The following is a 14,056-nucleotide window of genomic DNA, read 5'->3' as shown; positions in this document are numbered from 1 at the left end:
GATAAATGTAAAGTAATGTACCTAGGACGCAATAATAGCATTAATTCATATACATTAAGTGGAATAAAACTTGGGATAATGGAACAAGAAAAGGACCTGGTAACAAATAAGCTAAGCAGCAGCACTCCATGTCAGGCAGCAGCTGCAAAAGCAAATAGGATTTTAGGGTGTATAAAAACCCAGGATTCAAATGTAATATTACCACTATATAAATCCCTTGTAAGGCCACATCTAGAATATGGAATTCAGTTTTGGGCTCCACATTATAAAAAGGTTCTAGGAGTACGGGAGAGGGTTCAGAGGTGGCCGACTAGATTATTAAATGGGATGGGAGGTGTCGCTTACAATGAAAGGCTAGAAAAATTGGGCTTGTTCAGCTTGGGAAAAAAAAGACGCCTTAGAATGTGTGGTCAATACAAAGAACTAGCACATGATCTGTTCTTTCCAACGACTCTACAAAGGACCAGGGGACATTCATTGCGTGTGGAAGACAATTCAGACATCAATATAGGAAAGGGTTCTTTACACTTAGAGTAGTCAAACTATGGAATACCCTTCCCCAAGAGGTAGTGACGGCAGATACTATGTCAGCATTTAAAAAAGGCTAGATGATTATTTACTGACTAAAGGCATCGAAAGTTATAAATAATTAAGCAATGAATGACGTGTAATTGTGAAAGGTTGAACTGGGGGGGGGGGGGTGTGTGACACCTATGTAACGATGTACAGTGTTTTTTTAATTTGAGTTTTGCCGTTTCCCATTTTTTTATTTTTTTTTAAAAAAACAGCATTCTTTAGGTGTGGCGGTTTTTCAATGGCGTCTGTAGGACATCAAAAAAACGCCAGGAAAACCACACGTACAAAATGAAAGAAATAAAAATATTCCAACAAAAGTGCATGGAAAATCTTACCATTAAAAAAAACACTTAAAACCATATAAAAAGAACGCAATATATTTCAAGGGCCATGCAGACCTCCAAAAGCTGTTTTTTTTGTGTTTAAAAATGTCTGTGTGTGCAACTTTCTAATATTTTATTTCAAATTATTTATACTTTTTGGGAGAGCGCTGCTTTGTATCCTGAAGGATACATGACTCAGGTGCTCTGTATACAGGTCAGCGGGACTGACTGGTTCGGTGGCAGCGGGTCATTGATCACATCTAAGTTATGAGCTTCGATTTGATCGGCAACAGCAGGACCCACTGACACTGAACTAGTCTGTGTCGCTGACCTGAAGGATACAGGATTCGGTGCAAAATACAGCTGCTCTGTATACAGAATACAAAGCAGCTGTATCCCAAAGTAAAAATTATTTTGAATAAAAAGTAATTAGAAAGTTTCACTAAACACACTGATGGACCTTTTTTATTACAAAAAAAATATAAAAATAGCTTTCGAAGGTGTACATAGCCCTTAAAAGCTGAAAAATGTGTGTGAAGGAGACCTAATGGGATTGTTTCTGCAGCAAGATCATTGATTTCTGCAAGTGCCATTAAGATGAATGGAACTGATTTTGTTGCAGAAATGTCTGCAACTGAAAACCGCATGTGAATCCAGCCTTAGGCTCCCACGGTTCGGATACGCTGCGTAAAAATAAAGCAGCGTATCTGACCTGCAGTACATGCCATCCGAAAAACCGCACCACATTGTGCAAATTTTAGTTTATTTACTGTGGGAGGAAAAAACACGTTCATACCTTCCACCCTCCCTCTCTTCTGGGTGTAGTCCGGCCTCCTAAGATGGCGTTGCAGACCATGCGCTGCTGCAGCGATCACATGGGAATGAAACGTCATCCCAGGATGCCGGACTGCAGGAAGGGAGAGGGTGTTCTGGGTAAGTGAATTTTTTTTTTTTTTGCAGGTTTATTTCCATTGAATTCAATGGGGAAAACTCGCAACAAACGCAACATAAATTGACATGCTGCAGATTTAAATTCCGCACCGCAGGTCAATTAACGTTTACGCTGCAGTTTTTTCCCTGCAGTGTGGGCATGCGATTTTGTAAATCTCATCCACTTTGCTGCTACTGTAAATGCTGGGGAATTTCCGTACAGAATTCTGTTGTGGAAATTCCACAGCGTTTACGCTACTTTGGGAAACCAGAATTTGGATGGTTTCACATGCAGTGTTTTTAGGAAAACAAAACCTTTTTTCCCTGGTGGTTTTTTTTTGTCGGAAAAAATACTCTGCAGCCAGATGTTAGCTGGAAGTCAATGTTTTTATTTAGTGTTTTTTTTGGGGGGGGGGGGGTTGGGTTTTTAAGATCCGTGGCAATTTTTCAAAATCGCAGCAAGGGTTGGTTTGCCATTTTTTCTAGCAATTATTGGCGTTTCTCCATCTATAGGGTTGTGTTTAATGGTGTTTGTTTTTTTTTTAACTCTTAAGTGCATGTGTCAGTGTGTAGCATGTGTTGTTTTTTTTGTGTGGCATATTCCCTAGAATAAATCATATGTTGCAAAGAGGACACAAACAGGAAGATGTATGCTGGAATAACGTGGGACAGAAATGCTTCAGATTTTCTACAGTGTTACGTTCGCTGCGGATTTCACCCAATCTACATTGAAAAGCGTGATATCTGCTCTGGATGTTTATGATGTGGATGGGAACATCCGCTTCTTGCTCTGATTTCCGTAAAATTTTCAGCAGCGTGGGGCACAAACCAAAACACATCTTTATCTAGTACATTTTATATTTCACTATAGACCTAAATGTAACATCTCGCCATACTAAGAAAACGCTGCAAAACATGGTGTGTGAACCAGCCTAAGAATAATTTTAAAGGACTAGGTTACATGCTGAAGAAAATGACCTCCCAAGTTTATATCCGCTGGAAAACGGCCAGTGTCATGCGGATTATAGGAAAGACTGCGGTAGAGAGGGATCAGACCATATTGGTGAGTGGAGAAATGGACTGTGGGGGGAGGACAAGGTGACATATGGAAACCCATGTGTTACAAAACATTGAAAACAAATATGCCCACAAAATGTAAAAAAAAAAAATTATAATTCCTTAAACTGTGAAACTGGAAGGCAACTTCACAACTGCAAGAAGTCTAGCAAGCGAAATGGGGGAGCTGGAAGTGTTGGCACTGGAGGAACATATAGATCTAGTTGGTGTTGCTGAAACATGGCTGGACTCTTCACATGACTGGGCTGTAAATCTACAGGCTTTTACACTGTTTCGGTAAGACAGGACAAATAGGAAAGGTGGTGGTGTATGTCTGTATGTGAGAAGTGATATGAAGGCGAGTGTGAAAGAAACATTCGAGAGAAGATTGTGAGGAGGTTGAAACCTTGTGGGTGGAATTACAAAGGGAGGTAAACACTGAAAAAAATTACTTTTGGTGTAATCTATAGACCAACCAATATGTGAGGAGATGTAAGATCAGCTATATAAACAGATGGAGCAGGCTTCACAGGCGGGTACTGTAGTGATAATGGGAGATTTTAATTACCGGGATATTAATTGGTGTCATGGTTCGGCTTCAACGTTAAAGGGGCTAAAACGTCCTCCATTTGTTGCCAGATGATTTTATGGCCTGATGCTTTGTTGGATCTGGTTATTTCTAACTATGAAGATCTTGGTTGGAATGTCACTGTTCGTGAAAGCCCCGGTAACTGTGATTACAATATAATTTGCCTAAACTGAAACACACAGGGCTGGGAGGTGAAAAGCGAGGAATTGGCCTTCTTAAAATTTAGGGCTACACTAAAGGACATAGACTGGTAACCGCTTATGTCAAATAACTGTACAAATCCTAAATGGGAGAGCTTAAAATATACTTAGGGTACTTCTACTGCAAAAATGTATATCTATAGTTATGACGTATAAACGACTAAAATGAACCCCTTAACGACGAAGGACCGATATATCCGTCCTGTGCAGATGTTAGTTCCCGCAAAAGGAAGGATATGTCCGTCCTCTGATCGCATGGGTACTGTCAGTGTACCCACGAGATCCGCGGCAGGAGCACGGCTGTTATACACAGCCTTGGCTCTTGCCACAACTTCCGGTATCCAAGCGCGCTCCGATTTCGGCAGTTTAGCACATATTAGATGTCGCTGTCAATAGCGACAGCGACATCTCATGTGTTTGACAGCGGGACGGAGCTCCCTCTGTCACCCCGTCGGTGCCCTCGCAAAAATCGCGGGCCGCCGTCGGGGTTCCATGGCAGCCGGTGGCCTAACAAAGGCCCCCAGGTCTTCCTTCAGCAACTGCCTAATAGATTGCCTGTCCGTTTTACATTGACTGGCAATGCTTTGGTATACAAAGTATACCAAAGCATTATATATGCAATCAGCAGATCGCATGGTGAAGTCCCCTTGTGGAACAAAAACAAAAATGTAAAAGCGGTTAAAGTTTATAAAAAAAAAAAAATAATTGACAAAATAAAATCTATTTTTTCCCCAAAAAAGTGGTTTTATTTTCTAAAAGTGTCAAAACAAATAACACATACAGATATGTCTTATCCCCACGATCATAACAACTCGAACAATAAAATGAACACATTAATTAAACCGCCGGATGAATGGCGTCCAAAAAAAACTCTTCTCCCATTCCCCCCATAAAAAAATAAAATAAAAGTTAATCTATGAGTCCTATGTACCCCGAAATAGTACTAATAAACTACACCTGGGCCCGCAAAAATCAAGCCCACCTACGGCCATATTGACGGAAAAATAAGAAAAGTTCCGGCTCTTGGAATGCGGCGATGCAAAAATAAGTAATTTTTTTCTAAAAGGGTTTTTATTGTGCAAACGTAAGAGAACCAAACCTTTTACATATTTGATATCCCCGTAATCGCGCCGACCTGTAGAATAAAAGGTAACGTTATTTCCGCTGCATAGTAAACGGTATAAATTTATAACGTGTAAATCAATATTGGAACAGCTGTTTATTTTCAATTGTCTCCTAAAATAAAGTTGTTAAAAGTTAATCGATATATTATAAGCATCTAAAAATTGTGCAATTGCAAAATACAACTCGTCCCGCAAAAAACAAGCCCTTATACGGCTATGTCGACGGAATAAAAAAAAAAGTAACGACTCTTGGAATGCGACTCTGGGAAAAATAATCATTGGTCATTAACGTGCAAAATGGCCTGGTCATTAAGGGGTTAAACCCTACGTGGCTTTCACCTTCAGTGTAAGGACTTTGGGACAATAGATTACCAGAAGGAGACGCCTAGATGCCATAACTTCACACGGCATTTGCATGGATAAAAAAAAAAAAAAAACACAATTTTAACAGGCTACATTCACACGAGCGTGACAGTTTTACGCGTTTTTGCATCGGCGTTCTTTGCGCGTTCACGCACTTGTGTGTGTCACTAGCCACATTGAAATCAATGGGTCCGTGTGCTGTGCTTCGTTTCAAAGCACAGCACATGGACGAGAATCGCGCTTGTCTGAATGAGCCCTAAGTAAATTACAAAGTTGATATTTATCATGTATACTATTAGATTAGCAGAAGTTAAGATGGGAATACCCCTTACAGAATTTATCTAAAGTGGACACTAACTTTTCAGTCTTCAGTTGTGATTCACAGTCACTTGTTATTTATGAAGAGACAAATAACACTAATAGTATTTTTGCCCCCCCCCCCCCCTTTAATAGGTGGTGCTCACAGGTATTGGTGCAGATGAACAGCTCGCTGGTTATTCTCGTCACAGAGTCAAATTTAACAAAGAAGGTTACAGAGGCCTCCTCGAAGAACTGAGCATGGAGTTGGGACGTATCTCTTCCAGAAACCTTGGACGGGACGACAGAGTTATTGGTGACCATGGCAAAGAAGCAAGGTATCTGTTTTGCAAGCTTATCAGTTAGGAATTTTGAAGAAAAATACATAAATTTGAGGGGTGCTCCATTTCACTTCCTCATCACCATTATCCAAAATGATACTGCCTCTTTGTTTTGGCTCAATTAAAAAAGAAAGGGGAGGGGGGGGGGTTTGCACTAAGTTAGGTACAGGAGCCCAGGCAACAAAGGCAAGAGGCCTGACATATCCGCTTCAGGTCCATGTTGCTATCCTGCTCGAGACTCCACACCAACTGAATTGGTTGTGAACAAAATGTCTGATTAATGACCCGAATGTATATTTAAGCCTCCGTGGAAAACGGAGTCTTCAACTGTCTGAATATCTTCACACATTCCGTAGCAAGAAGCAATGACCCCCCCCCCCCCCCCCTCCCCAGAAAATAAGATTTAATACAGCCGTAACCGCTACAAGTCTGGAGCCCTGTGCTTTGTGCAAAAAAAAAACACATTTTAGTGAAGAACCACACAGAAAATGTGTAAAACTACTTTGATTTAATTTGACTGCCCAACAGCTCTACAAAATAAAGTACAGTAAGGGAAGTTAAACGTTGCCCCATGCCATAGTGTACTGCACAAAAAATGTATAAAAACAGGAGGACTCCTTATCAATGTAAGAACAGGGTGCATGCCTACTATCAGGACCAAGGCGTCTTGTCGCCAAGTAAACTGGTGCACTGACTAAACTTCAGCTATAATACAAGGATATAAAATGAGTCATACGATTGACAAATGGCGTCAGCTCGTGGAGGAAAACAAAAATGTAGACCAGTGTATAAGGACTAATATAGGATATAAAGTAGTACGTATATTGGAGCATCGACATAAAGCTGGTATGAAGTCCATGCATTAAATATAGTAAGGTGAGGTAGATTACGTAAAGGTACATACCCATGATAAAGGTTTCTTCACACAATATTTAAGGCATCGCCAAAACTAGCGTCTGGGTGGCGTCATCGTATGACCCATTTTATATCCTGGTATTATATTATGTAAATAAAGTTGTTTTTTTTTCTACTTTCTTAAACAAGTTTTGTGCTATTGCTGATATTCTTATATAGGTGGTCATCGTTTACTGCAGACTGTTTATATTGTTTTAGATTCCGTTACTATCCTGTAAATGGCACCATTATAATTTTAAAAAATTTTCTTTTTTATGCACACTGATAAAAATTGTGCCTTGAAGTTCAGCACTATTACCTTACTGCAAGTATAAATCATGGAACAGTCATCAACTTTTTATCATTTAGGAGTACCTATACTTTAAATTTTCTCCCTATAAATCAATAGTACAAGTTAAATATATGAAACTTTCTAATAGGTTATTACAGAAAAATGCCTCTTTCTCCGCTTATCAGACTGCCCCCTTATTTTCTTAACTGCTCGTTCATTCTGAATTCTCGCATAGCCTCTGTAAAACACACCGGAAGACTGATTCAAGCTTCACTGAGCGATTAGATTACTGCTGCCCATAAGTCTATAGAGGGAGCTGCTTGAGAGAGACTCACAGAAATGCTGCTGCAGCAGCTTCTAGTAAGTGTTTTTATCTCACCCCAGTGCTGGATTGACAGGTACACTATTTATCACACATATAGAAGCAGTGGTAGTATGAAGGACAGACATAGGTGAGCAGGTTTCTCCTCTTCTCACCGACCTCTATCACGTCTCCCATACTTTGCACAGTCCCCTCCTCTGGAGCGGAGCTCAGACCATTCGAAATAGATTATACAAAGGGGGAAAAAATGTAGGATACAAGTCATATAATGGCCAGAAATAGTGTTACTCATGTACATACACATGACTGCTTATTCTGAAAGGTTAGGTACGCTTGAACCATTGCTGATGTGAAATATTTTAGTGCTGGCTAAGGTTCATGGTGTCTGCATTCTTTTTCAGGTTTCCATTTCTGGATGAAGATGTGGTTTCTTTTTTAAACTCTCTTCCACTTTGGGAAAAAACTGACTTATTGCTAGCCAGAGGGCTCGGTGAAAAATTGATTTTGCGCATGTCAGCTGTGATACTTGGACTTGGCAACTCTTCAGTTTTGCCCAAAAGGGCCATGCAGTTTGGATCTAGGATTGCAAAAATGGAAAATAGACGTGAAAAGGCATCAGACAAATGCAGGAGGCTTCAGACCGGTGTCACTCAGTGACTTGCTGCTGAGGGGCTTACTTGTAATTGTAGTTTTAATGTAATACACAGCAGTTGATAACTTTCTTTAGTTTAAGAATTAGACACGTTGTAATACAGCTGAAAAGGTTCTTAAACCGTAAATAAAATGACATCATAATTCTGAATTTATGACTTCAGGCAGTTTTCATATGCACTCCGTTATTGAAGATAATTTAGTTTACTTATTTTCTCTTGAAAATATTTATCGCACAGAAGGTAGGACGCCAGATTTCCAACATCAAAGCGGCCTGTTATGCTGTGAAAATACACCGGTTTCCTGAAATGAAAAACACTGTCAAATCCAGCTTTTCACAATGACACATGGATTATGTTTTCTCGTTCCCTTCAATCCTACAAATAGTGAGGCCCCATGCACACGACCGTAGAATTTGTCCGGAATTACGGACCAATTCACTTCTATTGACCACGGACACCTTCCCATATATTTGGACAGTGGTTACTTTGACCGTGCCCGTAAATCAAAGTATATCCAAACCCTGTGCAGGTATCTGCCGTCTATTACTAGTCCTTCTCAATGAATTAGAGTATGATCAATAAGTTAATTTATTTCAGTAATTCATAAAGTGAAACTCGTATATTTATATAGATTCATTACACAGAGTGATCTATTTCCAGCATTTTTTTTTCTTTCAATGTTTAGGATTATGGTAACAGTTAATGAAAACCCAAAATTTATTCACATTTTCTGAGACTATTATATAAGCCCAATTTCAAAAATTATTTTTAAATAGCAAAATGTTGGGATGATGAGACACCAGACCCAACAATGCAGACGAGCTGAAGGCTGCTATCAAAGCAACCTGGGCTTCCATAACACCTCAGCAGTGCCACAGGCTAATCGCCTCCATGCCACGCCGCATTGCTGCAGTAATTCATGCAAAAGGAGCCCCGACCAAGTATTGAGGGCAGATACTGTACATTTCAGTAGGACAAAATTTTCGATATTACAAATAATTTTTGAAACTGGGCTTATAGAATATTCTAATTTTCTGAGACACTAAATGTTGGGTTTTCATTAACTGTTAGTCATAATCCTCAACCCTAAAAGAAAAAAAATGCTAGAAATAGATCACTGTGTGTAATGAATCTATATAATATAGGAGTTTCACTATTTGTATTGAGTTACTGAAATTAACTTTGATATTCTAATTAATTGAGAAGGGCGAGTATGTTTTTCACACCACCTAAAGGTATTAACATTGATAAACATCAGGGTTAAAATTACTTTGAAATTAGTTGGATTTGTTTTCTTCAGTGGAGCAGACACAGAGCAATTTATCACTTCTAACCCCACCTCATATTATGACATTTTATATCAAACCCCTTGTACAAGACTAATGTCCAGGTCACAGTAGAGAGCCATTTTTAATTTTATCCACTTTAACAACAACTCCAAGTGCCCACCCCATAATTCAACATTTTTCTAAATGTATGTCCCACACAGATTGATGAATCTTTTGTTCACATTTAAAGGGAGGCTAAAATCTTAAAGGGGTTGTCCAGTCATAAGAAATTGATGGCCAGTATAGGCTATCAATATGTGATCGGCAGGGGTCCAATTCCCGGAAGACCCGCTGATCAGCTGTTAAGAAGGGGCCGTGGTGCTCGTAGGAGCGCTGCTTCCCCTTCATTCCTCTCACAGCTTGTACTGTGAATCGCCGACACACTTGTAGCCTTAAGAGTATCGGCGATTCACAGTACGAGCAGTGAGAGGAATGAAGGGGAAGCAGCGCTCCTACGAGCACCACGGCCCCTTCCAAACAGCTGACCAGTGGGTGTTGGAATATACTGAGGACATCAATTTCTTATGGACAGCCCCTTTAAGAGCAAGGGCACAGCGTGAACTGCTGATTTTGGACAGTAGATTACACTAGTAGCAGAGTGGAAGAGAAACCATTTATAAATTTAACTGCAGTGCGACTTTCTAAACCGCAGCATGTCAATCTATGTTGTGGAATCGCTGCTCTTTTGTTGTGGGTTTTCCCCATTGAATTTAATGGGCAGGTGAAACCTCCAACAAATAGGCAAATATTGTGATTTTTGCTACGATTCCACCGTAAAAAAATCGCAAGTCAGAATTTCTTTTACTAAAAATAATGAAAAGGTTAATACTTAGGCGTTGTCATAGCGACCGCGTTCTGTTCTGAGTGCAGCCCGGCCTCTTGGGATGATGTTTCATCCCTTTTAATCCCAATCAATGGCTCCAGCGAGCAGACTGCATAGTCAACCCCGGATGCTGGGCTGCACTCAGAACTGAGGGACAACGCCTGGGGTTAAGTATTAACCTTTTTTATTTTTATTTTTTTATTTTTTTTTAAATGAATAAAAAAAAAATTCTACCACTGGTTTCCGCAGCGTAGAGTCCAACTGAAAAACCGCACCACAGTTTGGTGCAGAATTCCCTGCGGGTTCCAGGACTGATACGCTGTGTACTTTTATGCAGCGTATCCGCACTGTTTGCTCCCAGGCTAAGCACCCTACATGTACCTCCCAAAATGTATCATATACAGTGAAGGAAATAAGTATTTGATCCCTTGCTGATTTTGTAAGTTTGCCCACTGTCAAAGTCATGAACAGTCTAGAATTTTAGGTTAATTTTACCAGTGAGAGATAGATTATATAAAAAATAAAATCACATAGTCAAAGTTATATATATTTATTTGCATTGTGCACAGAGAAATAAGTATTTGATCCCCTACCAACCATTAAGAGTTCAGCCTCCTCCAGACCAGTTACACGCTCCAAATCAACTTGGTGCCTGCATTAAAGACAGCTGTCTTACATGGTCACCTGTATATAAGACTCCTGTCCACAGACTCAATTAATCAGTCTGAGGGTATGTTCACACGGCCTATTTACGGACGTAATTCGGGCGTTTTTGCCCCGAATTACGTCTGAAAATAGCGCCTCAATAGCGCTGACAAACATCTGCCCATTGAAAGCAATGGGCAGACGTTTGTCTGTTCACACGAGGCGTATATTTACGCGCCGCTGTCAAATGACGGCGCGTAAATAGACGCCCGCGTCAAAGAAGTGACCTGTCACTTCTTTGGCCGTAATTGGAGCCGTTATTCATTGACTCCAATGAATAGCAGCGCTAATTACGGCCGTAATGGACGCGGCATTCAAGCGCCTGCACATGCCGGTACGGCTGAAATTACGGGGATGTTTTCAGGCTGAAACATCCCCGTAATTTCAGCCGTAACGGACGCCCTCGTGTGAACATACCCTGACTCTAACCTCTACACCATGGGCAAGACCAAAGAGCTTTCTAAGGATGTCAGGGACAAGATCATAGACCTGCACAAGGCTGGAATGGGCAACAAAACCATAAGTAAGACGCTGGGTGAGAAGGAGACAACTGTTGGTGCAATAGTAAGAAAATGGAAGACCTACAAAATGACTGTCAATCGACATCGATCTGGGGCTCCATGCAAAATCTCACCTCGTGGGGTATCCTTGATCTTGAGGAAGGTGAGAGCTCAGCCGAAAACTACACGGGGGAACTTGTTAATGATCTCAAGGCAGCTGGGACCACAGTCACCAAGAAAACCATTAGTAACACATTACGCCGTAATGGATTAAAATCCTGCAGTGCCCGCAAGGACCCCCTGCTCAAGAAGGCACATGTACAGGCCCGTCTGAAGTTTGCAAATGAACATCTGGATGATTCGGAGAGTGATTGGGAGAAGGTGCTGTGGTCAGATGAGACTAAAATTGAGCTCTTTGGCATTAACTCAACTCGCCGTGTTTGGAGGAAGAGAAATGCTGCCTATGACCCAAAGAACACCGTCCCCACTGTCAAGCATGGAGGTGGAAACATTATGTTTTGGGGGTGTTTCACTGCTAAGGGCACAGGACTACTTCACCGCATCAATGGGAGAATGGATGGAGCCATGTACCGTCAAATCCTGAGTGACAACCTCCTTCCCTCCACCAGGACATTAAAAATGGCTCGTGGCTGGGTCTTCCAGCACGACAATGACCAGAAACATGCAGCCAAGGCAACAAAGGAGTGGTTCAAAAAGAAGCACATTAAGGTCATGGAGTGGCCTAGCCAGTCTCCAGACCTTAATCCCATCGAAAACTTATGGAGGGAGCTGAAGATCCGAGTTGCCAAGCGACAGCCTCGAAATCTTAATGATTTACAGATGATCTGCAAAGAGGAGTGGGCCAAAATTCCATCTAACGTGTGCAAACCTCATCATCAACTACAAAAAACGTCTGACTGCTGTGCTTGCCAACAAGGGTTTTGCCACCAAGTATTAAGTCTTGTTTGCCAAAGGGATCAAATACTTATTTCTCTGTGCACAATGCAAAAAAAGATATATAATTTTGACTATGTGATTTTCTTTTTTTTTTAAATATAATCTATCTCTCACTGGTAAAATTAACCTAGCCTAAAAATTCTAGACTGTTCATGTCTTTGACAGTGGGCAAACTTACAAAATCAGCAAGGGATCAAATACTTATTTCCTTCACTGTATATGGCATAAAAATGTGAAAAAAAAAAACAGAAACCGCCCCACACCTGCCCATGTGTTGTTTTTCTGGCATTGCAACTCTGCTGATGTGAATAGGACTATGCTGCAATACCCCACACAAACTGTGGACAGGCGCGGTTCTGGTTTTGGGAGAAAGTTGCCATGTTTTTTTAATCCTGTGTAAAGCTTTAAATTGAGAAAAAATAAAATTACATCAATGTGTATATGAAACTATTTCTAATATATTTTTCTATGTAACCATTATACATAAAAGCTGAATATCTTTGCTGTAAGCCTTGGCGGTCAGTCAGCTGGACTGACGGCTCTCTTGAGAGCGGCTCCTGTGTGCCTGACAGCTTAACGAATACCAATTCAAATCTAAATTGATCATCTTAGATTTGATCAGTAGTCAAGTATGTTCCCACAGTCCGGATATGCAGTGGAATTTCTGTAATGGAATTCTAATTAGACCCAGCAGCAGCCTCCTACTACCTGCGATCATATGACCAGTCACCTGACCACAGGGGCCAAAAGAGACCGCAGTACTGTCTATTGTATAGTATAGTGCAAAAGGATGTTTAATGAAATAAATATTCTCTCATTAAAATAATTATTAAGTCCCCAAGAGGTTTTTTTTTCTGACCTTTTGAGGGACAAGCTACAACAAAAATCCAAAGTAAATTAAATACACATTGGTCATTGAATGTGGTGTATGCGAGTAAAGAGATTACCGAAGCGGTGAAATTTGACCTTTACTGGGAGTGCTGGTAGGCTGTCGGGTAGCTGGAGCCATGTTGACTGCAGTGCATCCCACAATTGCTAGAGGATGTGTAGGGGAGGACCCATAGAGCGAATAAGACGATTGAGGTGGTCCCACAGATGCTCAATTGGATTCAAGTCTGGTGAATTAGGGGGGGCTAGGAAAGTACTTGGAAGTCTTGGTCGTGATCTTCCAACCACCGTTGGACATTTGTAGCTGTGTGACACGTCGCATTGTCTTGCTGGAAGATTCCATCTGCCCCAGGGAAGACAAACCGCATGTATGGGTGGAATTGATCTGCAACGATGGATTCATACCCAAATCAGTTCAGAGTGCCTTCCTCGTGGATGAATGGGCCCAGAGAATGGCATGAAAAAAATCCCCAGACCATAACGCTGCCGCCACCAGCTTGTGTTCTTCCTGCAATGGTTGCAGAGTGTTTGTTCTCCGATTCTCGCCTGCTTCGATGAAGCAGAAAACGTGACTCATCGGAGAAGGCAATCCAACACCAATCACCGGTGCTGTAATTCCGATGCTGCCGTGCAAACTGAAGCTTTTTTTTTCCGTTGCACCTTTCGTTAGCATAGGAACAGTGACCATCCGTCTGCTTCAGAACCCCATACGCAGTAGGGTTTGCTGAACTGTTGCTTTAGACACACGTCAGGTAGCCCCCCTGGTTGATTTTCACAGTGAGCTGCTCTACTGTAACGTGTCTATCGGCTCTCGCACACATTCCTAGCCGACGTTCACCTCTCACGTCAATTGCACGTGGTGCTCCGCAGTTTCCACGTCGGTTATTCCCAATGG

At 41.1% G+C, this 14,056-nt stretch overlaps 2 protein-coding genes across 8 annotated transcripts in view; one reads left to right on the top strand and one right to left on the bottom strand.

Annotated features, from left to right (window-relative positions):
• The window catches only part of ASNSD1 (asparagine synthetase domain containing 1), a 62,001-nt gene extending 53,892 nt beyond the window's left edge, over positions 1–8,109 (top strand). For all 4 annotated transcript variants that reach the window (XM_075829931.1, XM_075829930.1, XM_075829929.1 and 1 more), the window contains 2 exons: positions 5,615–5,796; positions 7,709–8,109. In XM_075829931.1, the coding sequence (XP_075686046.1) occupies positions 5,615–5,796; positions 7,709–7,964 (438 nt within the window). In that variant the 3' untranslated portion in view covers positions 7,965–8,109. The remainder of the gene's footprint in view (positions 1–5,614; positions 5,797–7,708) is intronic.
• The window catches only part of LOC142655585 (glucose-1-phosphate thymidylyltransferase-like), a 74,519-nt gene continuing 66,753 nt past the window's right edge, over positions 6,291–14,056 (bottom strand). For 3 of the 4 annotated variants that reach the window (XM_075829935.1, XM_075829933.1, XM_075829934.1), the window contains one exon: positions 6,291–8,261. In XM_075829935.1, coding sequence (XP_075686050.1) covers positions 8,144–8,261 — 118 coding nt within the window. In that variant the 3' untranslated portion in view covers positions 6,291–8,143. The remainder of the gene's footprint in view (positions 8,262–14,056) is intronic. The other variant, XM_075829936.1, reaches the window with a different exon arrangement.

The sequence above is a fragment of the Rhinoderma darwinii genome, chromosome 6 (assembly GCF_050947455.1).
Source record: "Rhinoderma darwinii isolate aRhiDar2 chromosome 6, aRhiDar2.hap1, whole genome shotgun sequence".
Taxonomy (NCBI): Eukaryota; Metazoa; Chordata; class Amphibia; order Anura; family Rhinodermatidae; genus Rhinoderma; species Rhinoderma darwinii.
The sequence above is the reverse complement of the archived record's forward strand: the minus strand, read 5'-3'. Positions and strand labels throughout refer to the sequence as shown.